This window comes from Vulpes lagopus, chromosome 9 (assembly GCF_018345385.1).
Source record: "Vulpes lagopus strain Blue_001 chromosome 9, ASM1834538v1, whole genome shotgun sequence".
In the NCBI taxonomy this organism is placed as follows: domain Eukaryota; kingdom Metazoa; phylum Chordata; class Mammalia; order Carnivora; family Canidae; genus Vulpes; species Vulpes lagopus.
The window spans coordinates 51,519,123-51,546,522 of NC_054832.1; the positions used below are offsets into that span (position 1 = coordinate 51,519,123).

The following is a 27,400-nucleotide window of genomic DNA, read 5'->3' on the forward strand; positions in this document are numbered from 1 at the left end:
GGAATCAGAAAAGACCCCGAATAGCCAGGGGAATTTTAAAAAAGAAAACCATAGCTGGGGGCATCACAATGCCAGATTTCAGGTTGTACTACAAAGCTGTGGTCATCAAGACAGTGTGGTACTGGCACAAAAACAGACACATAGATCAATGGAACAGAATAGAGAACCCAGAAGTGGACCCTGAAATGTACGGTCATCTAATATTCGATAAAGGAGGAAAGACTATCCATTGGAAGAAAGACAGTGTCTTCAATAAATGGTGCTGGGAAAATTGGACATTCACATGCAGAAGAATGAAACTGGACCACTCTCTTTCACCATACACAAAGATAAACTCAAAATGGATGAGAGATCTAAATGTGAGACAAGATTCCATCAAAATCCTAGAGGAGAACACAGGCAACACCCTTTTTGAACTTGGCCACAGTAACTTCTTGCAAGATACATCCACAAAGGCAAAAGAAACAAAAGCAAAAATGAACTATTGGGACTTCATCAAGATAAGAAGCTTTTGCACAGCAAAGGATACAGTCAACAAAACTAAAAGACAACCTACAGAATGGGAGAAGATATTTGCAAATGACATATCAGATAAAGGGCTAGTTTCCAAAATCTATAAAGAACTTATTAAACTCAACACCAAAGAAACAAACAATCCAATCATGAAATGGGCAAAAGACATGAAGAGAAATCTCACAGAGGAAGACATGGACATGGCCAACATGCACATGAGAAAATGCTCTGCATCACTTGCCATCAGGGAAATACAAATCAAAACCACAATGAGATACCACCTCACACCAGTGAGAATGGGGAAAATTAACAAGGCAGGAAACAACAAATGTTGGAGAGGATGCGGAGAAAAGGGAACCCTCTTACACTGTTGGTGGGAATGTGACCTGGTGCAGCCACTCTGGAAAACTGTGTGGAGGTTCCTCAAAGAGTTAAAAATAGACCTGCCCTACGACCCAGCAATTGCACTGTTGGGGATTTACCCCAAAGATTCAGATGCAATGAAACGTCGGGACACCTGCACCCCGATGTTTCTATCAGCAATGGCCACAATAGCCAAACTGTGGAAGGAGCCTCGGTGTCCATCGAAAGATGAATGGATAAAGAAGATGTGGTTTATGTATACAATGGAATATTACTCAGCAATTAGAAACGACAAATACCCACCATTTGCTTCAACGTGGATGGAACTGGAGGGTATTATGCTGAGTGAAATAAGTCAATTGGAGAAGGACAAACAGTGTATGTTCTCATTCATTTGGGGAATATGAATAATAGTGAAAGGGAATATAAGGGAAGGGAAAAGAAATGTTGGGAAATATCAGGAAGGGAGACAGAACATAAAGACTCCTAACTCGGGGAAACGAACTAGGGGTGGTGGAAGGGGAGGAGGGCAGGTGTTGGAGGGGAATGGGTGACGGGCACTGAGGTGGACACTTGATGGGATGAGCACTGGGTGTTTTTCTGTATGTTGGTAAATTGAACACCAATAAAAATTAATTTAAAAAAAAAAAAAGAAGAAGTCCACCCTAGCATCAAGAACATGTTAATAAAATAAATAAATAAAAAGAGCATGGTAATATTTATTGATTTAAATGCTTACTCCACTAAACTGCTGACCAAATTCAAGAAGTATAAAGTATTTATTTCTAAATGGCCAGCATTTGGAATTATGCTTCATACACACAAGGTATTCACGAAAAGTAGGCTGAATGAATGATATATGGAGACAAATATGTAAACATTTTGAATACAGTGTGATACAGCAGTTAAATGAGTTAACATGTAAGTGCTCAGTGAATATTAGCTGAGTGAATGAAAGGTACCTGCAACAAAAGAGAACATTTCAGTTCTCAATAAAGTTTAGGCATTATTATTTGTATTTATTGTTAGTGAAGGTAGTAACAATGACAAATTTCAACTTAAGCTTGCTTATCAATAAGGAAATGTATTATCTCAGATAATTTCAAGATCAGAAGTAAAACAGACTCTAGGTAAAGTAAAATTAAAGGTTCAGGGATATCGTCAAGATGCTTTCCCCTTCTTTACTCTGCCATTCTCATATTGGCTTCATCCCAAACTGATCCCCCCCGCCTTGCAATTGCAAAATGACTGAAGATGGCACTCAGGGCTCTGTGCTTCCTTATTCATATTCAACTGAAAAGTAAATATTTCTTTTAAGCACAGGAATTAAGTCTTTCCTTCTTGTTGGCCTTTCTTTTGTCCCTTCTCTTCACTTGCCTCTGTGGGCAAGCAGCCAAAAGTGGCTGCCTCCAATATAAGAATAAAGAAATTTTAGAGAGAAACTGACAGCTCACAGAATATCTGGGAAGCTTGGGGACAATGCTGCTAAGAAAAATGTCTAAAACCAAAGCATAAAACTAATCTTGTGAGGAAGGTGCAACAATTGAGCATTAGACCCTGTACCTTGAACCACCAACATGGAAGGTGGGGGAAAGGATGCATAGAATTAGTAATGCCTAGAGCATACATCTATACTCTAGCTGCAAGGGAGGCTGAAAAAGCAGACTTGCTAGCAATTTAGAATTTTTGAGTGGGAAGTGTGCTCTGAACTCTCACCTAGATACATAAAGCAGGAATTCCGGGATCCCTGGGTGGCGCAGCGGTTTGGCGCCTGCCTTTGGCCCAGGGCGCGATCCTGGAGACCCGGGATCGAATCCCACGTCGGGCTCCGGGTGCATGGAGCCTGCTTCTCCCTCTGCCTGTGTCTCTGCCTCTCTCTCTATCTCTCTGTGACTATCATAAATAAATAAAAATTTAAAAAAAATAAAAATAAAAATAAAGCAGGAATTCCCTAGACACAGAAAGATTCAGATAGTTGGCAACCTCTGAGGTCCACTGAAGACAGAACTATTATAGGAGCTTCTGCCAACTGAGCCACCACAGTGGCTGTCTTTGGGTAAAAGAAACTTCATGAACAAAACCAAAAAGACCTGCCCACCAAACTCTGTAACACTTCAAGATACAAGCAAAAGTGAAAGAAAAGTTCCCCATTTTAATTGCCAGCACACTGCTGCACTGTGGGTCCCCAGTCCAGCAGAGGCAGACACCATTACTGGAAGGCCTCCAGTCTGCATTTGTGGTATAAAGAATTTGACTCAAGAGACACGGAATTAATCTCTGTTAGTGGAAAGGATGGTGTAGAGCTGTCAAGGCAAGCATGACTCAGCCAGTGGCAAAAGCAGTGACAGCAACTCATCTAGCGATGGTGACAGGGAACAATGATCAGAACAGATTCCCTGGAGCATAGAAGATATCCCTTGAGGACTCTAAGGATATGTAGGAAAGGGAAAATTTACAAGAGACTAGAATTACCTAAAATTAAAAGGGAGTTTGAAATGAGCAAGATTTGGTCATTAATGTTAAAATCTAATGTCTGAGAGACATGTGGATCACACATGTGATTACAGAAACATCTGACATCTTATTTCCTGGAATTGGAGCTCTTAGAAGAAGGAAAAAGGAGCACTTTTGCTAAAAAGTTTCCTTTTTCCTCCTACTGAACTTGTGAGGCAGGTTTTCTGGAGTCCTCTACCACTCGATTTTTTCAAGGTTGTTTTCTTCTAGACATTCCAATCTTGGCACTCAAGACACATTCTCAGAGAAGTCTGATTTGATGCCTCAATGTATAATTGCTGCACTTCCCCCTGGCCCAATGACTCTGATGATATTATTCTACTTTATTTTCTTCAAAGGATATAAATCTAGCTAAATTCTTAAAACATTTCTTGTTATGTTTATTGCCTGTCCCCACATCAACATTCAGCAGAATGTGAACTCCAGGAGAAGAGTGGCTTTGCATATATTGTTACTGATAAATTCCTATAGCCTTAGGACAATAATTGGCACATATGGTAGACACTCAACAAATATTTGTTGAATGAGTATGAGTATGTGACTCCTCACAGAGTTGAGGCTACTTGACACCACATAAAAATTAAAACTGTATGTCTGTAAGTCTTTATTTCAAGTCAAACAATTCCGTCTCTCACTATTAAGCAGTATCTACATAAAATCCTCTACATCTTTTCTGCCTGGGGCTCTCCTTTTCCCAACGACACTTTCCACTTCCTCCCAGACACATACTTCATCTGGTTAACTCCTTCCCAATCCCTCTGGTTTACCTAATCTTTCAACAAGAAAGATGAAAGAAGTGAAACACCAGAATCAATACCAGAGAGCAAATCAGAATGACAACAGAGAAGCCAAGGCCTGAACATGCACAGAACAACATCAATTTATCAAGATCAATTATTTTAGGGGCTGAATCTAGGACACATAAATTATACCAGAACTAGGTTATGGACAAAGAGAAAGAAAAAAGAATTTAAGAATTTAAGCTAAATACTATAGTGTTAAATGGGATGAAGAACTTTTCTGAAACTAAACTCAAAGACCTTGTTTTCAACCAATGTCTTGCCAAATATGGCTCTTTGAGGGTCTAGGCTCTGCCTGCCACAATGACAAAGAATGTATGGTATAGTAAATATCTCAACACAGGCTTTGGAAACAGACAGAACTGAACTTGAGTTCCAACTTTGCTAACCAAGATAACCTCTCAGAGAATAACTTTCCATATAAAAAAGACAAGCTAGGGGATCCCTGGGTGGCACAGCGGTTTGGCGCCTGCCTTTGGCCCAGGGCGCAATCCTGGAGACCCAGGATCGAATCCCACGTCGGCCTCCCGGTGCATGGAGCCTGCTTCTCCCTCTGCCTGTGTCTCTGCCTCTCTCTCTCTCACTGTGTGCCTCTCATAAATAAATAAAATAAAATAAAAAATTTAAAAAAATAAAAAATAAATAAATAAAATAAAAAAGACAAGCTAGTCAGTCTCTCAGAGATGCAATCTGTAAAGTATCAATTATAATAACAGCAACTGTTTCATGAGATTATTGTGAAGATTTAATAAATTAATGCACATAAAATCAATAGTGCAGTTCTCTGGCCATAGTTAATGGCTATTCATTCAGCAAATATCTATATACATTATTATTAAAAAAATTTTTTTTTTCATGAAAGACAGAGAGAGAGAGAGAGAGAGGCAGAAACACAGGCAGAGCAGAGGGAGAAGCAGGCTCCATGCAGGCAGCCCGATGTGGGACTCGATCTTGGGTCTCCAGGATCAGGCCCTGGGCTGAAGGCATCGCTTAAACCACTGAGCCACCCGGGCTGCCCTATATACATTATTATTAATATTGTCTATTTTTAAGCTATCTAGTTGACTCAAGAAATAATGATAGCTATTGTTCATTTTACCAGGCACTGTACTAAGCACTTAAGAAGCATTATAACTTTTTATTTTTCACAACAACCCTCTGAGGAAAAACTATTATTGGTGCACATTACAGATGAAAAAAAAATTGGAAATAATCCAAACAAAAGACCAGAGGTAACCTAGATGACTTAAGTGTTCCATAAAGGGGTATGAAGTTCACCTACAACATGAGCAGGAATCTTGGTGCTAATGTATTAGAGACTTGCTACTTCTTCCAAGGCTTTTTGCTTTTTCCTTGAAAATTTTTTAATCTTTTTTAGAAGGATCTCTTATAAGCTGGGATGTTGAGATCTGGCCCTGAGACCTCAGAAAACGGAATTCTTTCCCATGTTCGTACCAGGAGTTGGAGCATATCTCAAATTTAATTGAGATAAAGACTTAAATGTATAATAACATTAATTCATTGGTCTGTTTAACTTCAGGAGTTTAGCTTTTTTTTCTCCATTTGATTTTTGCTCAGCTTAATGCCTTTTATAGATCTTAGCATTGCTAAGAAGGCTGTGATATTCATTCAGTTATCTATGCAGGTCTCAAATGAAACACATGCATTTATAAAACATTAGATCTTAAGTGGACCTTAGAAATCATCTATCTAGTCCAGCAGTTTACAAATTACTCTGAACAAATGAAGGAACCCTTTCTCTTGAATCAGAGCTGTTTCCCTTTGTTTCAGAGAGCAAGTATTATTTCTTTGAAACCAAATGCCACTGAGAATATGTATGCATTTGTTTGTTTGCATTAAATCACCAAGCTGATCCAACAAGAAAACCTTACTGACATCTTTTCATTTATTTATTCATTCAGTCTGGCCCCACATATGCCAGAGTTTCTGCCAATCAGTGAAGAAGAAGAAAAGGACGTGGCCTCTGGCTCATGAAGCACATGTTCTAGTCAGGCAGACACACAAGGACAACCACATCCAATAGGAGTATGGCTACAGCAGAAGTTTGCAGGGGAACTACAAGGACATGATGGAGAGGAATTAAGACAAGCTTTTGGAATGGAGGTCACCTAGAGCAGGGACTCAGAAATGCGATGAGAAAAGTAGGATAATTCCTAGGCAAAAGCAACAACAAATGCTAGCAAGAGAGAAAATGAAGAGCTCAGAATGGGGAATAATTGATATGGCTAGACGGTGAGATTCATTGCATGTGATAGGTACTCAATAAATAGCTGGCTAGTTGATTAACTAATTAACTAAACTGGAGGAAATAGACGATAAAAGTCAGTTCATGAAGGGGCTCACAGGCTGACTCAAAGAATTCAATTTTATTTTCTAAAGTAGGAGTTGAAAAAACAAATGTCTAAGGGGATTTTGTAGGAAATGTTAGTAAGTAGAGTGGATCAGGTGTAAAAAAAAAAAATAGTAATTACAGGGACTATACACAAGGTACTTGCCTCATTCAAGTACCAGATAAGGTACTGTCAGCACACAGACGTCTAATGTATCATCCCTGCCCTCAGGCTGCAAACATAAATAAGTACTCACTATATAATGTGCTGATTGCCCCCACTCACATACCAAATACAACAGGATCATTGAGGAGAGCCTTGCTTAATTCTATCAGATAGGCATTACTATCTGATGAGGTTGTATGTGAGACAACCTGAGGAATGAGTAGGAGCTCATTCTACTTCTAGCTACACACCCTTCAATCCAATCAGGCTGGTCTCCTCACTGTCCATTACTACCCTACACCCTGTTTTGTCCTCTCTCAAGTCTTTGACTCTGCCTGGTATGCCCTGTATCCCTTCTTTACCTAACCAATTCCCAACCAACTCTTAAAGGCCCAATGCTCACTTTCTCATATGCATAAAATCCATGAAGACTTCCCTGGTATCAAATGTTAATTGGGAATGTACCAGAAGCAAGACACTATTGGGAGGCTGAAAGACACTAGGACACAGCAGAGTGTAGAAATGCTCAGGAAGGAGTGTCTTATTACCAGGTATGGTGAGAAGTTTACTAGTCTGGGACTCAAGGATTCACTGGCTCTGTGATTATAGGCAGATCTTTGAGCCTTTGTTTTCCTCAGGAGTCTTAGCTCTAGAATAGAAGCCTATGCTCATGATCATTTGGCCTCTTTCAGTTCTAAAATTGTAACAACGATTTTGTGAAGAAATTTGATTTTTTTGTTAGGCTTCTGGTAGGATTTCCACATATGCTTTCAAATTTTTCTTTATGTAATGTGATGAGTGGAAATCACTAATCAATGGTAGCAATACTGAAGAGTGTCTTCCATGTACCATTATAAATGCCATATAATTCCTACCCTGGATTTAGGAAATTGCATAGGTCACAGGTTAAATCCAATAAAGTTGGCTGTTGTGTTCCCCCATTACTACTTTGGTTATCACCTGTTACTTTAAGCTAAGTCACTCGTGGTTCTTTCTCTGGACCTTTACAATTTCATGGCAGTGAGAAAATAGAAGGCAGGTTCAGGATCAGATTACAGATCCTGAATTTTAAATCATAGAAACACTGCCTGTGGAAAACAACATACATGAATTAGGGAAACGATGAGAGTATACCAAAATAATAACTGAAAATGAGTTGTTTTTATATTTAGTTACATAAATTACTGAGAAGGAATTGTTTGCATTTTACCTGCTTTTAAAATTCATACTAGTTTGCCTCCTTCCAACCTGCTAGATTAGTTGTACTTTTGGTTATAAGCAGAAGAACCAATTCTGGTTAGGTTTAAGCAAAAAACAAATCTACTGAAAGTAACCAGGGTAGCTCATGAACTCCAAGTAAAAGTCAAAAATGGGGAAGGACAAGATCAACTCCAGGGACCTCAGCAGTGGGACTTGACTGACCCTCTTACTACAGAATTTCCTTTATCTGACTTTACCTCCTGTGACTTCCAGTTAGTATTTTCCTCCCACTCATTTTAATTCCTAGGAGAAAGCATCCTTTGGACACAATTTAGGTCAAATGTCCTCCTCAGGCACAATCAACTATGATAAATAACATTTGTTATTATAAGACTAACATATTACAAACATGGCCACCAGAGAACCAGACTCAGGACGAATCACTTCTAGAGAAGGGGCAAATATGGGACTCTAGGAAGCTACCTCACGAGACGTCTGCCTATTGCACATTGCTTTTTTAACCATTCTTCCGTCTCTCCCTACCATTACCAAGATCTTATATATCATTGTATAAAATTATTCCTAAAGTGGGTTCAAAATATTATGCTAGAAGTATATATTTTATATAAAGTTAAAGAAAGGGCAAAAAAAATGGTCTGCTGTTACTCTGCAGATAAAAACGTATACAATTTGACTATGTGCACTATATACAGTCATCCAAAATTAACTAAAATATTCCATAGAAACTAGCCATTAGGTATGTTCTGTCAAAGTGTAACTTTTACTCTGACAACCAGAGGACATTCTCTCTTGATTACTAAAGACATCAGGAGCCCAGAAATAAATCCATGCATACAGTCAATTAATTTATGATGAAGAAACGAAGAATATACAATGGGGAAAGGATAGTCTCTTCAATAAATGGTGTTGGAAAAACTAGACAGCCACATATACAAAAATAAATAAATAAACTAGACTTCTATCTTACACCATACCCAAAAATGAACTCAAAATGGATTAAAGACTTGAATGTAAAATCTGAAACCATAAAAACTCCTAAAAGGAAACATTGGTAGTATGTTCCTTGACATGGGTCTTGGCAATATTTTGGATCCAGCCTCAAAAGCAAAGGCAACAAAAGCACAAACAAGTGGGACTGTGTCCAACTAAAAACCTTCTGCACAGCAAAAGAAATTATCGATAAAATGAAAATCCAACCTACTGAATGGGAGAAAATATTTGGAAATCATGTGGGATCTAATAAGAGGTTTATATCCAAAATATATAAAGAACTCATACCATTCAATAACAACAGAAAATCCAATTAAAAATTGGGAAGAAGGAGATGCCTGGGTGGCTCAGCCATTGAGCATCTGCCTTTCCCTCGGGGCGTGATCCTGGGGTCTTGGGAGTCAGTCCCACATCAGGTTCCCCACCCCCACTCCCGTGTGGAACCTGCTTCTCCCTCTGCCTATGCCTCTGCCTCTCTCTGTGTCTCTCATGAATAAATAAATAAAATCTTTTTTAAAAAATGGGGCAGAGGATGTGAATAGATATTTTTCCAAAGAAGACATACAGATGGCCAACAGGCATATGCAAAAATACTCAACTGTCACTAATCTGCAGAGAAATGAAAATGAAAATCACAATGAGTGCAGGGGCTTGAGAGGATGAGTTAAGTAAGTGATAGGAATTAAGGACTGCACATTATTTTTTTAAAAAGATAAGAAACAAGTGTTGGTGAGGATGTGGAGAAAAGGGAATTCTCATGCAGTGCTGATGGGAACGAAAATTGGTGCAGCCACTGTAGAAAACAGTATGGAGGTCCCTAAAAAAATTAAAAATAAAATTACCAAGTAATCCAAAAATTCCACTTCTGGGTACTTATCCCCCCCCAAAAAAAAACAGTAATTCAAAAACATATATGCACTCCCATGTTCACTCTGCCATTATTTACAATAGCCAAAATTTGGAAACAACCTGGATGTCTATCAATAGATGAATGAATAAAAGTGTGTGTGTGTGTGTATGTACACACACATACATACATACATACACACATATATAAAACAATATTATGCAGCCATTAAAAATTAAATATTGCCATTTGTGATAACATGGATGGGCCTAGAGGGCATTATGCTAAGTGAAATAAGTCAGAAAAAGACAAATATCATATAATCTCCCTTATATATGGAATTTTAAAAAAGAAAGCTCATAGATACAAAGAACAGATTGGTGATAGCCAGAAGTGGGGGTGAGCAAAATGAGTAAAAGGAGTCAGAACAAACTTCTAGTTATAAAACAAATTGCTCATGAGAATATAATGTACAGCAAGGCAACTATCGTTAATGATTCTGTATTGCATATTTGAAAGTTGCTAAGAAAGTAAACCTTAAAAGTCCTCATCACATGAACAAAAATTCTGGAACTATATATAGGGACAGATTTTAACTAGATTTATTGTGGTGATTATTTTCTCAATATATATATCAAATAATTACATTGCACACTGGAAGCTAATATAATGTAATATGTAAATTATACCTCAACCTAAAAACTTTTTTAAAGGAAATGTTCATTTACTGTAAGTAAAATCTAGACATTTATCAATACCAAATAGTCACAAAATAAAGAATATATATCTATATACTGAACGCTCTTTTCAATTTGTGGACGGAAGTTCTTCTTGGACAGTATCATCAACCAAAATCATTAATATGCCACAAACCAGATTATCTTCCTATGCTCATTTTGAAATTACAACTATCAATTTTTCCCAGTCTTGGAAATGTTCCAAAACTGGAGAAATCATGAGATGGTCTTTAAATCAAATTGCACAATTCTAATGATGAACAACCCTGTAAACTGGTCTAAATTTTGGTATTCGGCTATCAAAAAACAAGTTTCCCGATAACTTTACAGGTCTTCAGGTGTGCAAGTCTAACACGCCTGCTATTGTATCATGTGGCATAAAACTGCACCCTGGATTGTATTAAAAAAAAAAAAACAACAACAACACTCAACAACTTCAATTATCTGCCAACGATAAGGCGAATAAGCTTAAGGACTGTGTTCTATCTTCCCACCCTTTGAATCGACTGTCATCCCTTAAGGCGCCAGTTATTCTAGAAAACAATCTATAACCTATTAGAACCAGCCCAAGCCAGTGAAGACTACAAGTCCCATGATGCAAAGCAAGCGCCCAGACCAATGCCGGCTATAGTCCCACCTCCGAGCTGTAATCCACTGATCACCTGTGCGGCAACCTGAGCGTCTTGACCTCCATTTCTCAAAGTTAGTTTATAAAAATAAAGCTAGGGCGGAGAAGGTAGAATTCTTACCACATAACTAGGCCCAACCCAGCTGCCAAACAGCCGGGGCCGCGCAACTCCGGACAGCGCCGCGGGGCGGGGGTTGGGGGGTGGGGGGTTGGCGGGAGGTGTCATGGCGGGGGGGGCGGGGGGAAGCGCCTTGACGTGACGTCACTTCCGGGAGGGGCGGTGCGGCGTGGCCCCACCCTCCACCTCTCCGGGATCCGGGGCCGGACGGCGGGAGGCTGGGAGCGGCCGCTTTCGGGCGGAAGGTCACGTGGGGCTTCTTGGCCCGGGTGGGTGGAGACGGAGAGCTGCGGTCGCGGAGGGTCCACTTCAACCGTCCCCGGGAAGTGCGCTCGAACGGGATCGCGGAGTGGGCTGAGGTAGGGACGAGGCGGCGGCCGCTGCCCCGGGCGCTCCTGCGAGTGACACCTGCGCCCGCGGGGCTGGCGGGCGGCGGGCGGCCTCCCCGGAGGGTCGAGGAGCCCCGCGGGAGCGTCCGAGGCCGCCGCAGACCCCGCCGAGCGTGTGGGGAGGCGCTGGCCTCGCACGGGCGGCGGAGATGCGACCGTCCGGGGGGTGGGGTGGGGCCGGGAGCAGGGGGTCCCCCTCACCCCCGGGGGCCGAGGACCCGTGACCCGCCCTGACACCCACCGGGCTGTCCCGGGGTCGGGCTGCGCCTCGGTTTCTACCGAGTCGCTGAGGCTTGGGGCCGCCTCACCTGCCCGAGGCTCTCCGGCGTAGGACTGGGATGCAGGATCCTCGGGGCATCTCCACGCAAAGGCAAAAGTGAGGACGCTGTCAGTGAAGCCAACATGTTTCCGTGAAGTTTGGGGAGCGCTCACTTCTTTGCACGCCACTCACTGTATTGATCCGCGTCCTCTCTTACCGGCCCTGCGGCCTCAGGTAGTTGGGTGGCAAGGGGCACGGCCATCCCGCAGGCCCCGAAGACGCTAAAGTCTCAGACCTTTTATTTACTTCTTTTGGGGGGGGGGGGCATCCAGCAGAACCGAGGAGCAGTGAATCAGCGCTTCAAGTTTCTTGAATCTGTAATGATGAGGAAGGTTGCCCAGAGCCACGTGCTGGGTTAAAAAAAAAAACAAAAACATCCTGCTTCAGCATCTTTGCAAGTCCCGGTAGTAGCAGCTCCCTTCTGACCTCTCTCAGCCCTAGAATCGCCTAGATGTCGCTAAGTGAGCCGGACCCCTTGTTTCATGTGTCATTTCACACGTCTGTAGTCATTACAGTGTCTTCATCTGTTATTTAACAACTCAGTGGTAAACCTTTTCCTATGTTGCACAATTATGAGATTATTCCGAGACAGATTAGTCCTTTTAGACAACAGATTACTGGGCATGAGTCATCAAGGTTTGTTAAGTTACCCTCAGTTTCTGGTGTAGCAGGATTACTGATGACCTGGAAACTATGAAGAACATTTTAACTTTTCAACTGTTTCGTCCTGTTGGATGTAAGTTTAAGGTTCACTGGGTCTGATTTGATTAATTTAATTTGACCAAGTTGTTTTTGTTTTTGTTTTCAAATACGTTTGATTCTAGGTTTAGTAGACTGTTACCTTAAGAGCGGTTGTTACTTCCCTGTGGTTCACTGTTAGAACTCTAGGTAGTTCTTTAGAGTCTCACTAATTAATTTAAAAGGAAATGTGAACTGTTAGTACTCTAATTCTTTATAATCTCACTAATTAAATTAAAAGGAAATGGGAATAATTCCCCTCCCTTTCTATTCTTCCCTCCTTCCCTCTTCTTACTGTATGTGGGAACTGTCAGGACCGTAAGCAGACAATGCAGCTTCAGAAAGGTCTTTACCACTCTTCCTGTTTCTGACTCTTTTGTGTAGGTGAGATCAGGCTAAAATGAACGTTGCAGAAATCTATCACAAGGCAATAAAGTGGAGATTTGAAAAGATGAACGTGTAATGTGAAGGTCAAGAAAAAAGAGTGTGGAGTAGTTCTGCTCTCTTTACCTTGCAAATGATATCTTGGGATTAAATGAAGTTTGGGGTGTGTTTTCATTCCACATGAAGTCATGGAGTGTCACAGAATCAAAAGAAATGGATGTGAACATTCTGAGGTGTTTTGGTTTGGTTTGGTTTTGGATAATGCACCAAATTAAAGACTAACCTCTCAATATGTTCTTCTCCTTTTTAGATAGTGAATTCCTAAGAAGAAAATAATGGATTTCATATTAGTTGTTCTCTAAGTGTTTGGACTCAGCAGTGTGCGGGTCTGTTGCAAAGGCTAAAAGAAGATGGCAACTCCCTATGTCCCAGTTCCTATGCCCATAGGGAACTCTGCTTCCAGTTTTACGACCAGCAGAAACCAAAGAAGTTCTTCTTTTGGGAGCATCTCAACAAGCTCAAACTCTTCCAAAGGCCAGTTAGAGGACTCAAATATGGGTAATTTTAAACAGACAAGTGCACCTGATCAAACGGATAGTGCTTCGTCTGTCTGTAGCAGCCCCCTCATTAGGACTAAATTCACAGGTGCAGACTCTTCCATTGAGTATACCACCAGACCAAGAGAAAGCGAAGAGCAAAATCCTGACACAGTGTATGTGGAAGATAGACCTTCTACACCTACTATCCTGGGTTATGAAGTGATGGAAGAAAGAGCTAAGTTTACTGTGAGTATTGACTGTTACTGGACATCAGTAGAAAGTGAAAAATGGACTAACTCTGTGTGCTCTACCTGAGTTAAATCGTTACCTGTGCTTATAATTTCTTGAACATAAAATTCAAGTGGTTTTTACACCTCTAAATACCGTCACGCTGTAGTAGACTTTTACTTGAATGAATTTTCACACACCAGGCGCATCTGTGAGCCTAGCATTCACAGATCAAGAAACAGAGTATTACTAGCATCCGAAAAGCAACCCCTCTCCATGCTCTCTGTCAATGAATACCCACTCTCCTGATAGCCTACATTAATTTTGCCTATTTTTCTGCTTTATGTGAATGGAATTACAGAGTATGTACTCTTTGGGGTGTGGTCTCTTCAGTATTGTGTTTGTAAGATCCATCCTTCATCTTGTAATTGTAGGTAGCTCATTTTTATTACTGATAGTATTCCTTTATGTGAGTATACTATAGTTTATCCATTGTACTGTTGAAGAGCATTCAGATAATTTCCAGTTGGGGACTCTTACAAATGCTACTGCTATGAGCCTTGTAGTACTTATCACTCATTAAACACGTTAACCCATTCCTGTTTGGGATCTGCCTAGGAGTGAAATCGCTAGATCATATGCCTAGCTTTAAAAGCTACTGATAAACAATGTGCCTAAGTGGTTGTACTAGTTTATACTCCTATAAGCAGAATATGAGAGTTGCAGTTACTCCACACCTTCCCAACATGTGGTATTTTTTCATCACTTTTACTTTAGCTATTCTGATGAGTGGAATAATATCACATATGTGGTCTTATTTTGCATTTTTAATGAGTAATTGAAGACTTATTCGGCCATTGGACATTCTCTTTTGTGAAAGGTCTATTCAGGACTTTTATTCATTTTTCTTTGGAGAAAGTTTTTTCCACATTGATTTATAGTTTTCTATGCATTTTGGACCAAAGTTCTTTGTTAGAGCATACATTGTAACTGTTTTGTCTCTGTGGCTTGCCTTTTCACTTTCTTAATGCATTAGATAAATAAAAGTTCATAGTTTTAATATAGTCCAGTTTTTTTCTCTTGTGGTTAGCACTTTTTAAAATTTGCCTACGCCCACCTGTATTTTCTTCTACAACCTTCATTGTTGGACCTTTCACATTTAGATCTGTAAACTATCTGGAGTTGATTTTTTGTCCGACCTGTGAGACAAGGGTCAAAATACTTTTTTCTTCCCTCCATATGATATGTTGTTTGATGTTCTTGATGTCTTGTTCTGTTTTGTTTGTTCATTGTTAATTTATATATTTTGGTCTTAGATATTAACGTGTATTTGTGTATCCAGAGACCTTGCTAAATACACTTATAATTGAAATAGTTTGTTCTTCCTCTCGGGTTTTCTTTCATATTTACTTCAACATTTCATGCTGTAAGCCTGTAATAGTATAGAAGGACCACTGGAAAAAAGTTTTTGAGATCATTTTTTGTTGCTGTTGTTGTTAGGGAAATGTTTAATTTTTAAAAAGCTTTTAATCTGAGGGTAGTTGACACAATATTTGTTTCAGATTACAACATAGTGATTCTAATTTTCTATACTTTATGCCATGCTCACCATAAGTGTAGCTACCCTTTGTCACCACATAATACTACTGCAGTATCATTGACTATTTTCCCTATGCTGTACCTTTTTTTCCCATGACTTATTCATCCATAACCGGACACCTGTATCTCCCACTCTCCTTCACCCATTTTGTACTTTCCTCTACCCCCTTTTCTCTAATAGCTGCCAGCTTGTTCTCAGTACTTACAGATCAGATTCTGCTTTTTGTTTATCTTATTTGTTTTTTAGATTCCTCGTATAAGTAAAATCATATGCTGTTTGTCTTTCTCAGTCTGCCTTATTTCACTTAGCATAACACCCTCTGGGTTCATCCATGTTGTTGCAAATGGCAAGATCTAATCCATTTTTTGTGACTGCAATATTCCTAAGTGGATCTTCTTTATCCATTCATCTATCAGTGGACACTTAGGCTGATTCCTTATCCTGGCTATTGTAAATAATGCGTCAGTAGACCTACGGGTGCAAATATCTTTTTAAATTACTGTTTTTATTTTCTTTGGGTAAATACCCAGTAGTAGAATGACTGAATCATATGATAATTCTATTTTTATTTTTTTTTTAAGAAACTCCATACTGTTTTCCACAGTGGCTGTACCAATTTACATTCCCACTCACAGTGTATAGGGGTTCCTTTTTTTCTACATCTTTAGTAACACATATTTCTTACCTTTTTTATTTTAGCCACTCTGACAGATATAAGGTGATATCTCATTCTGGTTTTCATTTCATTCTGGTTAGTGATGTTAAACATCTTATGTGTCCCTTTGCCATCTGTATGTCTTTGGAAAAATGTCTGTTCAGGTCCCCTGCCCATTTTTAATTTGTGGGTTTTCTTGGTGTGGAGCTATGTAAGTTCTTTATACATTTTGGTTATTAATGTCTTATCAGATCATTTGCAAATATCTTCTCACATTCAGTAGGTTGCCTTTTAGTTTGATGATTTCCTTTGCTTTGCAAAAGCTTTTTATTTTTATGTAGTCCCAGTAGTTTATTTTAGCTTTTATTTCCCTAGCCTCAGGAGGCATATCTAGAAAAATTGCTAAGGCTAATATCAGAAAAATTATTGCGTGTGTGTGTGTGTGTGTTTTATGGTTTCAGGTCTCACATTTAGGTCTTTAATCTATTTTGAGTTAATTTTTGTGTAAGGTGTTAGAAAATGATACAGTTTCATTCTTTTAAATATTGCTGTCCAGTTTCCCCAGCACCATTTATTGAAGAGATCTTTTTCCCATGGTATATTCTTGCCTCCTTTGTCATAGATTAATTGACTATATAAGCATGGGTTTATTTCTCAGCTCTCTACTCTGTTCCATTGATTTATGTGTCTATTTTTGTGCCAGTACCATTTGTTTTGATTAGTACAGCTTTGTAGTATATGTGGAAATCTGGAATTGTGATACCTGCAGCTTTGTTCTTTCTCAGAAGTGCTTTAGCCATACAGGGAGGGTCTTTTGTGGTTCCAAACAAATTTTATATTTGGTTTAGTTCTTTGGAAAATGTTACTGGTATTTTTGAAAGGGATTGCATTGAATCTCTAGATTTCTTTGGGTAGTAAGGACATTTTAACACCGTTCTTCTAATCTGTGATCACATCTTTCCATTTACTTGTGTTGTCTTCAATTTCTTTCATCAGTGTTTTATATTTTTCAGAGTACAAGCCTTTTACTTCCTTGTTAAGTTTATTCCCAGTTATTTTATTCTGTTGGCACAATTATAAATAGAATTGTTTTCTTAATTTCTCTTTCTACTACTTTATTACTAGTGCATAAAAACACAACCAAAAAAAAATCACAACCAGTTTCTGTGTATTAATTTTGTATCCTGCCACTTTACAGGATTTATCTATTACTTCTAGTAGTAATTTTGGTGGAATCTTTAAGGTTTTCTGCATACCATATCGTGTCATCTGCATATAGTGACAGTTTAGCTTCTTCCTTACCATTATGGATGACTTTTGTTTCTTTTTCTTGTCCAATTGCTGTGGCTAGGACTTCCAGTACTATGGTGAATTAAAGTGACAGGAGTAGATATTCTTGTCTTGTTCTGATCTTAGAAGAAAATCTCTCAGTTTTTCACCATTGAGTATAATGTTAGGTGAGTTTTTCAGATATGGCCTATATTATATTGAGGTATTTTTTTTAATCTATTTTGTTGAGAATTTTTATCATGAATAGATCTTGAATTTTATCATATAGCTTTTTCTGCATCTATTGAAGTGATCATATGACTTTTATCCTTTGTGTTGTTGATGTAGTATATCATGTTGATTGATTTGCTGATTTGCAGATGTTGAACCATTCTTGAACCATTGCTGAACCGTAAATCTCACTTGATTATGGTGAATGATCCTTGTAATATGTTGTTGAATGCAGTTTGAGGATTTTTGCATTATGTCAATATTGAAATAATTTATGAAGAGAGACAGTCTTTAGAGTCAAATTATTGTAAGACTGATGATGTGATGGGAAATTTGCCAGAACCTTAATTTTTTTTAAACTTTTTTTTTTTTTTTTTTAAGATTTTACTTATTTATTCATGAGAGACACAGAGAGAGACGCAAGAGACGCAAGAGACGCAGAGACACAGGCAGAGGGAGAAGCAGGCTCCATGCAGGGAGCCTGACGTGGGACTCGATCCCGGGTCTCCAGGATCACACCCTGGGCTGAGGCGGTGCTAAACCGCTGAGCTACCAGGGCTGCCCTGGACCTGACTTTTTGAAAATTATAATAAACTGGTGGCACATTTTCTTACATTGACCTAACTTATGCAAGATGAATATTCACTGAAGTGATGTGTGTGAAAATACAAATTCATAGGTAAATTTAAGGCAGCAATACATGAAGTCTTTAAAAACACTGTAGAGGAAGAAGTAAATAACAGGTATGAAATGATTTCTATTCATTTATTCATTAATTCATTTTGAGGGTACCTGTTTTGTCATGCACTCTTCCAAGTAATAGTGGTACAGCTACTCGAATGAATGAATGAATGAATGATAAATAAACTCCTTAAAATGTTGATATGTCATATCGTGCTAACTGCTATAAAGAGAAATAAAAGAGTGAAGGGGGATATTTTCTCCACAATTGGAGTTGCAACGTAAATAACATTGTCAGTCATGGTCTCACAGAAAAGACATTAGGGCTAAGAGGTAGCTATGAGAATATCTCACCTTCCTGACAAGTGAGACAACTATAGAGGCCCTTGTGGCTGACAGAAGAAGCCATGAGGAGAGATGTAGGAACTGAAATAACAGGTAAAGATAAGGAGTGTGACCCACAGGTCAAGTAAAGCATGTAGGCCATTGTAAGGCCATTAGATTTTACTCTGCGCAAGATGGGAATCTTTGAAAAGGTTTTAAAAGATGATCTGTCATGTGATCTGACTTAATGTTTAAGGGCTCATCTGGCTACTGAGTTAAGACTAGGTTTTGTGGAGGAAGAATGGAAACAGGAGATATTAGGTTCTTGGAGTAATCTACAGAAGACATGATAGTGGCATGGACAGGATGGTGGAAGAAGTCTTAAGTGATCAGATTCTGGATATATTTTGAAGGTAGAACCTTGAGATGTGGGATAAAGAGAAATCAAAGATGTTCTCAAAGTTTACTGAAAAGTTCTAAAATAAGGACTATATAAAAAAGAACAAAGTAGTGTATACTGAGGTTCCAGTAAAGTGCAGAAACCATAGCTGCTGTTAGAACATAGAAGAGGGAATAATCAGTAGTGTCTTTAAAGTTTTCATTGAAGGCACTACTTATACAAGTAGAAGCATAGGAAAGCTCTCTAAAGAAGAAGATAAAACACAAAAATCTGTACTTTATCTTTCCTAGAGAAGTAGGATTGCTCAGGGGCCACTGTGGAGAAAAACTTGGGAGGATTCATTTTTTAAAATAGGAAAATAAAATCAAATATGAGTTATTTGTAGATAAACCTTATTATTATATGAAGTTGGCTTTTATCGTTGTATCAGTTATTCATACTCAAAAGTTTTGAAGTTTGTTCCAATTAGGAACTCCTAAAAAGAATGTTTCATTAGTATTCTCTTTGCAAGTATCTTAGGGACTTTCTGCAGACTTTAAAAGGTATCCAAATAATCTTCCTCATCTTTATATGTTACAAAGATAAATGATTTATTTTTACTTCAAAGCTAAAGGATTCATCCTTAACCTCTACTGATTCTCCCCCTTAAAAGCTGAAAGAGAAGTAAGGGAGAAACATCATATGGTAAGAATAATCTAGTCCTTAAATAATGAGTCTTCTCTACAGCGTCCAGTAAGACTAGGTGAGCCACAGAAGTGAGTCATATTTTTTAATTTAAAATTTCCTAGTAGCTGTGTTTTAAAAAGTGAAGGAAGCAGATGAAATTATATTTAATAATATATTTTATTTAATTCAAAACCTTTTTTTTTTAAATTTTATTTATTTATTTATGATAGGCACACAGTGAGAGAGAGAGAGAAGCAGAGACATAGGCAGAGGGAGAAGCAGGCTCCATGCACCGGGAGCCCGACGTGGGACTCGATCCCAGGTCTCCAGGATCGCGCCCCGGGCCAAAGGCAGGCGCCAAACCGCTGCGCCACCCAGGGATCCCAATTCAAAACCATTTTAATGAAGTGTTATACATCTTTTTTTTTTTCATTCTAAGTCTTTGAAATGTGGTGTGTATTTTACACTCACAGCACTTGTCAGTTGGGACTTGTCACATTTCAAGTGTTCAGTAGCCACGTGTGGCTAGATTGCAGCTATCTTCAAGGAAAAAAAGTTACTCATTTTTAAGAGAGCTTCACTTGTTCAACAAATAGTTATTGAGTATTTCATATGTGCTGTGTTTTTAGTTTAGCCTAAAATACTGTACCAAAACTACCAGGAGATGTTTCTCTGACTCTCTGTTATAAATAGTACTTCCTCATAATAAACTCTAAAATTATACTTTTGAAAAATGAAATCTAGTTTTCTTATTATATGCTTTTTAAAATACATGCTCCAACCAAGTTTTTTTATTTAAAGCCTAGGTAATTGTGCGTAATTATTGAAGTGTAAACTTTAATATGAATATTTTTAGCTGCATTTCATCCTTAAAGATTAAAACAACATCAAATTTATTTGAAAACTCTGTATAATAGTTATCGAATTTAGAAATTAAATTGTTTGTGTAGGACAAGAGTGGCAATTTTTTCGCAGCTTTTTCAAGCATGGTTGAGTCATCAATTTTTTAATATTTTAGCATAAAATATATTTTGGAACTGATGAGTTCATTTATTAATAGTGTGTGCCAAAAAAGCATTTTGTCTTTAATTTGTCAGGCATGTTTCTTAAATAAATCTTGCTTTTGGTGCCTACATTGATTATTTGTATATTTGCTGATCCAAATGATTTCTGATATTTTTTACATACTAATTGTTATGACCTGGGTTGTCAAGTAAAAATTTTAAAAATATTTGGTTTGCTTTGAGGTTTTAAATATCTTTATATACTTTTTTTTTCACCTCCCTCTATCTCTCCCTCTCTTGCTCTCTCTCTCTCTCTCTACATAGGTATATAAAATACTAGTAAAGAAAACTCCAGAAGAAAGTTGGGTAGTTTTCAGAAGATACACTGATTTCTCTAGACTTAATGATAAAGTAAGTACTTCAGTAAATCTAAAATAGACTTTCTGGTTTTGAATTATTATCTATTCCTGACAGTTCTACTGTTAAATATCTGTGGGTTTTCCTCCTTGTTAGTTATTTGAGTGAAGTCAAATTTTGCTAGTTCCTAAGAAAATTAATGATTTCATTTTAATAGCCTAAAGGACCATCTCTATACATAACTTCCTTTTTTGGAAATAAAAAAATTATTTTTAGTATAAAAATGTGAAAACCTTAAAATTGCTAACAGAAATACAAATGATTATATAATCATGATTTTGAAAAAGATCTATATTTCTCCCTCTCCCGCTATGATCTCTCTCACCTTCACTCTCTCTCAAATAAAATCGTCAGGGAACAAAAAGGGGGGGACACCTGGGTGGTTCAGTCCGTTAGGTGTCTGCCTTCTGCTCAGGTCATGATCTCAGGGTCCTGGGATTGAGCCCCCCCATCAGGCTCTCCTCTCAGCAGCAAGTCTGCTTCTCAATCTCCCTCTGATCTCTCTAAAGATAGCATTTGCTATCTCTCAAAAAAGTATCTTTTAAAAATAATAAAGAAAAAGATATATAAAGATCTCCTAAATCATATAAGAGAATGAACAAAAAAAAAATTCTAACATCTTGTATTAGTTTTTTATGGTTTTTTAACAAATTACTACAAACTCTATGACCTGAAATGTACCTGTTTACTATCATGATTTAGGTGGACTCAGCTAGGTGTGCCATGTAGGGTCAGACAAGGTCAAAATCAAACTGTTGACTAAACTGGGCTCTTCTCCAGAGGCTCTGAGAAAGTATTGGCTTTCGGGCTCATTCAGGTTGTTGGCAGAGTTTAATTTCTTGTAGTTGTAAGACGAAAGTCTTCATTTCCTTGCTGGTTGTCAGCCAGAGATTGTTCTTAGTTTATAGAGTACTGTCCAGTCTTTGCACATGGCCCCTCCACCTTCAAAGTCAGTTATAGCAGGTCAAGTCCTTTTTGTGCTTTGAATTTCTCTGACTTTTCTCTTCTTCCACCAGCCAGAAAGAAAGCTCATGATAAGATTAGGTTCACCCAGATAGTCTCCCTATCTTAAGGCCAATTGAAAAGTTACCGTAATTACATCTTCATAATCTGTTTTATTATGTAATGTAACAAAATCACAGAAGCAACACTAGGGACAAAGATCATGGGGCTATCTAGAATTCTGCTTTCTGCACATATGAAACAGAATAATAATAATAAAGACCCTCAATATATTAAAAACTCTTAAAACTAAATTACAGAGTAAACCCCAAAGTAGAAAATATTATAAATGATGTGAACAAGGCAAACCACAGAAGATATATAAATGGCCAATAAATTTGGAAAACATTTGATATCATGAGTACTCAAAAGAAAATAAACAATTTTTCTCTCATCAAGTTAACAGGCATTTAAGTGGTATTTATTTAAGTGGTATTACCCATTGTTGGAAATATGAATCTTCCTAGGGGACATACCTTCCTAAAGTTGTGTATAATTTTGACACAATAATCACATTTCTGGGATTTATCCAATATAAGAAATGATGGACAGAGACAATATTTAGCTCCAAGGATACTTTTCACTGTGTTTAATTCATTAATTTTCATTGTCTGTGTTTTAATCTGTTTTTAATAGTTAAAGATTAGAACCAACCTAAATTTCCAATAGAGAATTGACTGAGTAAATTGCACTAAGAATGTAATAGAGAAAGAGCTGAGATGTGTCCACAGAGCTAGAGGGAAATCAATTGAGGCAGGTAAGGGTAGTGGTATTTTAGAAACCAGGAGCGTTTCTCAAAAAGAAACAAGTGGTTTATGATGTTTCTGAGAAGCTAAGATGACCTTAGATGAGAAATTACTCCCTAATTTTTACAGGTGTTTAGTAGAGGAAACTTGACTGGTCCTGTTCTCTCCCATTTTCCACCTTTACCCGCAAAACTCTAAAGTTAGTATATTCTTAAAATCTTTAGTGGTAGGAAACCCCATTTATGTATGATTTTGCAGTTGCCTGGCTGCCAACAAGTTTTTGCCATTCTGAAAACCTCAATTTTAGTGAAAGGTAAAATATAAAATGCTAAGCTATTTTATAGTGTGCCAAATACTTAAAAGTATTGTTGGTAACATATTTCCACCATTAAGTTGAATTTTATTTACTGTTCCTAAGTTCTTATTATGACATCGATGAATTAAAAACGTATAATTCTGTACTTCTATTGATTTTTTTAATAATTAAATAAGCTCAAAATAATTCCTGTAGTTACCAGATTCTTAAGTGGAATTCTTAATTTGTTTATGAAATTGTTAAAATATTTGTTATAAAGACTAATTTCTAACAGTTTATGACTTATTTAATCCTTTATGACTTGCTATATTTCTTTTCAGGGCTCAACTATTATTTTAATGTTTAGATTCATCTTTATATTCATCTCTCCAGATTCATCTTTATATTGCTGTAATATTTATATTAAGCAAGCTGAGATTTAGATAACTCTTAAGCTTTTAAAGAAAGATGTTAGTAGGAATTTAATCTAAATTAGTAAATATCTCCTTGATATTCCAAATTGGGCATTTAAAATTAATAAGTATCTATGTCAGTGTTCTAGGTACCAGAAATAACTCTACCCATGACCTGCTTTTACTTTGCAAGAATAAAAAAAAATGTGTGTAAACATCAGGCCACAGTCTGAGAGAAAATATTTGTCATATGAATAACTGGCAAAGGAGTTATATCCAGAATATATTAAAGAACTCTTGCAACTTAATAATAAAAAGATAAATAACTTAAATTTTTTAAGTGGAGGAGTTAGAAGATTTGAATAGATAATTCACCAAAGATATGCAGATCCAAAAAAGCCCACGAAAGAATAGTTAACATTATTTGTCAATGGAGAAATGCATATTAAAGCCACAGTGAAATACTACTACATACCCACCAGAATGGCTAACATTAAAAGAATGGAGAATGCCAAGTGTTGACAGGGATGTGGAGCACTGTAACTCCTATGTATATACAACTGGTAAAAACCAACAAGTAAAACAATCAAGGTATAAAAAGCTTAGCTGAATTTAATTATTTTATTTTAAGCTTATTTCATCAACAAGTTCATGTGGTTAACAGGATATTTTTTATAGGATTGATATGGTATAGTTGAACATTATATTTTCTTTTTTCTTCTTTTTCAGTTAAAAGAGATGTTTCCAGGCTTTCGATTGGCACTTCCACCAAAACGCTGGTTCAAAGATAATTACAATGCTGACTTTTTAGAAGATAGACAACTAGGATTACAAGCATTTCTTCAAAATTTAGTGGCTCACAAGGACATTGCTAACTGGTATGTAATAAACTGAAACAACTTGTTTAAAAAACAAATACAGGGCCAAAGTTATTCAAGCACAAAAACATAGGGTAGGAATATAATTTCTTGTCCTAATAAGGCACTACTTGGAATTTCCTTGCTTTTTATCAATAAGAATTTTACTCAGCATTTGACTTGTATTAACTTTTTTTTTAAAGTGAGCAAAGAGGGATCCCTGGGTGGCGCAGCGGTTTGGCGCCTGCCTTTGGCCCAGGGCGCGATCCTGGAGACCCAGGATCGAATCCCACGTCGGGTTCCCAGTGCATGGAGCCTGCTTCTCCCTCTGCCTATGTCTCTGCCTCTCTCTCTCTCTCTGTGACTATCATAAATAAATAAAAATTAAAAAAAATAATAATAAAATAAAAGTGAGCAAAGATAAAAATTTTGCTATGTAAAAGAAATTTTAGGGGCACCTGGGTGGCTCAGTTGGTTAAGCATCTGCCTTTAGCTCAGGTCATGATCTCCAGATCTTAGATCAAGCCCTGTGTTGTCTCCCTGCTCAGCAGGGAGTCTGCTTGTAACTCTCCCTTTTCCTCCTTCTCCCCCTGCCTCTCCCCCCCAATAAATAAAGTCTTTAAAAAAATTTTTTTTAGGTTAAAAATTCAGTGTACCATATACTCAAACCACCCAACTGTAAACTTGATTTTAGTATTTAGTATTTTAACAATCATTTAAACAAAGTGTCCCACATATTAAATTTTTTATTAATATAACCCTGTATAATTTTGAAGGTAATATTCTTATATTTCTCCAAAGTAATGCAAAAATGTGAGGTTGGGTTAATTTATATAGAGGGTAAAGTGTGAAAATAAGCATTAAAGAGCGGGAGAAAGGATCTGTATGTTATTCTGCTTCTGAAAATATAAGAAGATTGCGTTATGATTTAATATCAGCCAGGTATCTTATTTTAGAATTTACTTTATCAGGTGAATTAGAACTATTTTGATATAAGTAGAGAACATTTACAAGGCAGCAATAGCATGTTGCATAACTACTTGTATCTATAACTGTGTTTAGTAGTTTTTCACCTAAGGATGGAAAACAAGGCAACCGACTTGTCTTATTTTTTCTCCCCTTTTTTCTCAGTCTTTTTTTAATGTGTATATTACCTCATGTTATATATAACACACATGCTATATATATACACCTTTTTTCTTAATGTGTGTTGCCCATGCTTGATGGCTGCTACTTGAGTTCTCTGCCCATCCCCCCTCATTAACCTCTATGAAAGGAACTATAAGCTAGACCCCTTCTCTCAATTCTATAGTCATATATGCAATTGCCTCCTTGATATCTCCTTCAGATATCTCAAACTGACATCAAACCCAGGTAAAAGCTACTCTCTAGACTTTTCCTAATGTTTAGCAGCATCATTTACCAAGAACCTGGGAGATGTCCTTGACACAACCCTCACCATCCTATCCCTTCCTTTATAGTTTAAATTCCAATCACATTAGGCTTTCATATGAACAAAATAAGGGAGTTTATGAAATGCTACTTGGTGTGATAAAGATTGTAAAAGTAGCAGGAACTCAGAGAAGGGAAAGATTGGTCCTTTTCTCAGTGATCAAGCAATACTGGAAGTAGGAAGTAGGATTTTAGAACTTTGAAGGCTAAATTAAGATTATGGGTAATGACAACAAAGAAAAATTACTATCTTTACATGGCTAAGTAACTATTTGATATTAATTCGTTATAGATTTATAATTATAATCCTTTCACTTTCCTTTTTTACTATCCTTAACACTTCACAACGCAGTTACTTCTTAACATTCATGTTGGCTAAGAGCTTGCCATTACACAATTGGCAGCTTTTAATATTACAATCTCTCAATTGGCAGCTTTTAATATTATAATCTCTCTAACTGTAGCAAAGCAGAAGTAGAAGAAAGTAAGAACTGAAAGGATACTGAGGATTATTGGTCTGAAAGTTTTAAGATATTATTTTCAGAAGCATTTAGAAAATACAGAATAAATAAACAAATTGAAAAGTCAATATTTTTAAGATTTCAATAAGTCAGAGGATTTATTATTTTGTCTGTTCCATAAATATTTAGGTCTTAATATATATAAGATAGTATAATACAAGAAGGTGCATTACATACTGATCCTTTATTCAAAAAAATGGAATAGGAGGAAGAGTCACCCAAAGAAAACCTATCATGAGTAGAGCTAGGTCTTTTTCAGAGGAGGAAGAGGGAGAGAACTTTTGACTAGGAGAATTGGAAGAGGCTTCCTAGAGGGTGACGTTTGAGCTGGATTTTAAAGAACTAACGATATTTGGACCAAGAAGGAGAAGGTGAAGGACCTTACAAGTGAGAAGGAGTATTATATCGAAATGCACAAATAAGAAGGCATGGGTCCTGTGCCAGCAGCATGTGTCTGTTTGTCAAGGTGAAGGATATCTAAAGATGGACAGAAGGGAAAAGTCTTACATTGAACAATTTGGTTATACTTACTTACTATATAGTTACAGTTAATAAATTTTATGACTTACATATAAATTATACAGTTTACTGATTTATACTATCTTATGATATTTTGAAATTGTTGCATCATTTAATCACAGCAAATATTTCACTATTCTCTATTTTCAGAAGCACTACACAAATATACTGATTTACCAAATTTTTTTCTCCTTTTTAATTCTTAAAAGTAGAGGGGTTAAATTATATAACTTTTTTCCTATTACTATCCATCTATAAGAACTTTAGTGTCAAAATTCAAGTTTTATATTCTATACGTGTTTGAAAAAAAGTTCAGGATGGATTTGCATTAACAGCAGTTCATACTAAAAAAAAAGTAGAGTCGCCTGGGTGGCTCAGCAGTTAAGTATCTGCCTTCCGGCTCAAGGCGTGATGCTGGAGTCTTAGGGATCGAGTCCCACATTGGGCTCCCTGCATGGAGCCTGTTTCTCCCTCTGCCTGTGTCTCTGCTTCTCTCTGTGTGTG

General features: G+C 37.4%; 2 protein-coding genes across 4 annotated transcripts in view; one reads left to right on the forward strand and one right to left on the reverse strand.

Moving 5' to 3' along the window:
* Positions 1-11,351: 11,351 nt before the first annotated feature.
* Positions 11,352-12,157, reverse strand: LOC121498599 (basic proline-rich protein-like). The gene is made up of 2 exons (XM_041768595.1): positions 12,069-12,157; positions 11,352-11,994 (listed from the first exon to the last, which is right to left on the reverse strand). Exons 1-2 carry the CDS (start codon positions 12,155-12,157, stop codon positions 11,352-11,354), a joined length of 732 nt encoding a protein of 243 aa, XP_041624529.1.
* Positions 11,435-27,400, forward strand: part of SNX16 (sorting nexin 16) — a 40,462-nt gene continuing 24,496 nt past the window's right edge. Inside the window, exons 1-5 of one of the 3 annotated variants that reach the window (XM_041769490.1) lie at positions 11,435-11,606; positions 13,388-13,635; positions 13,723-13,862; positions 20,999-21,085; positions 24,277-24,425. In XM_041769490.1, coding sequence (XP_041625424.1) covers positions 13,488-13,635; positions 13,723-13,862; positions 20,999-21,085; positions 24,277-24,425 — 524 coding nt within the window. In that variant the 5' untranslated portion in view covers positions 11,435-11,606; positions 13,388-13,487. Of the gene's footprint in view, positions 11,607-13,387; positions 13,863-20,998; positions 21,086-24,276; positions 24,426-27,400 lie in introns of all 3 variants that reach the window. The other 2 variants (XM_041769489.1, XM_041769491.1) reach the window with 2 other exon arrangements.

Coding starts and splice junctions, on each gene's coding strand:
- LOC121498599 (XM_041768595.1), bottom strand. CDS start 12,157: ATGGCCGTGCCCCTTGCCACCCAACTACCTGAGGCCGCAGGGCCGGTA. Junction 11,995..12,068: donor AGTGAGTGGCGTGCAAAGAA/GTGAGCGCTCCC, acceptor CTTTGCGTGGAG/ATGCCCCGAGGATCCTGCAT.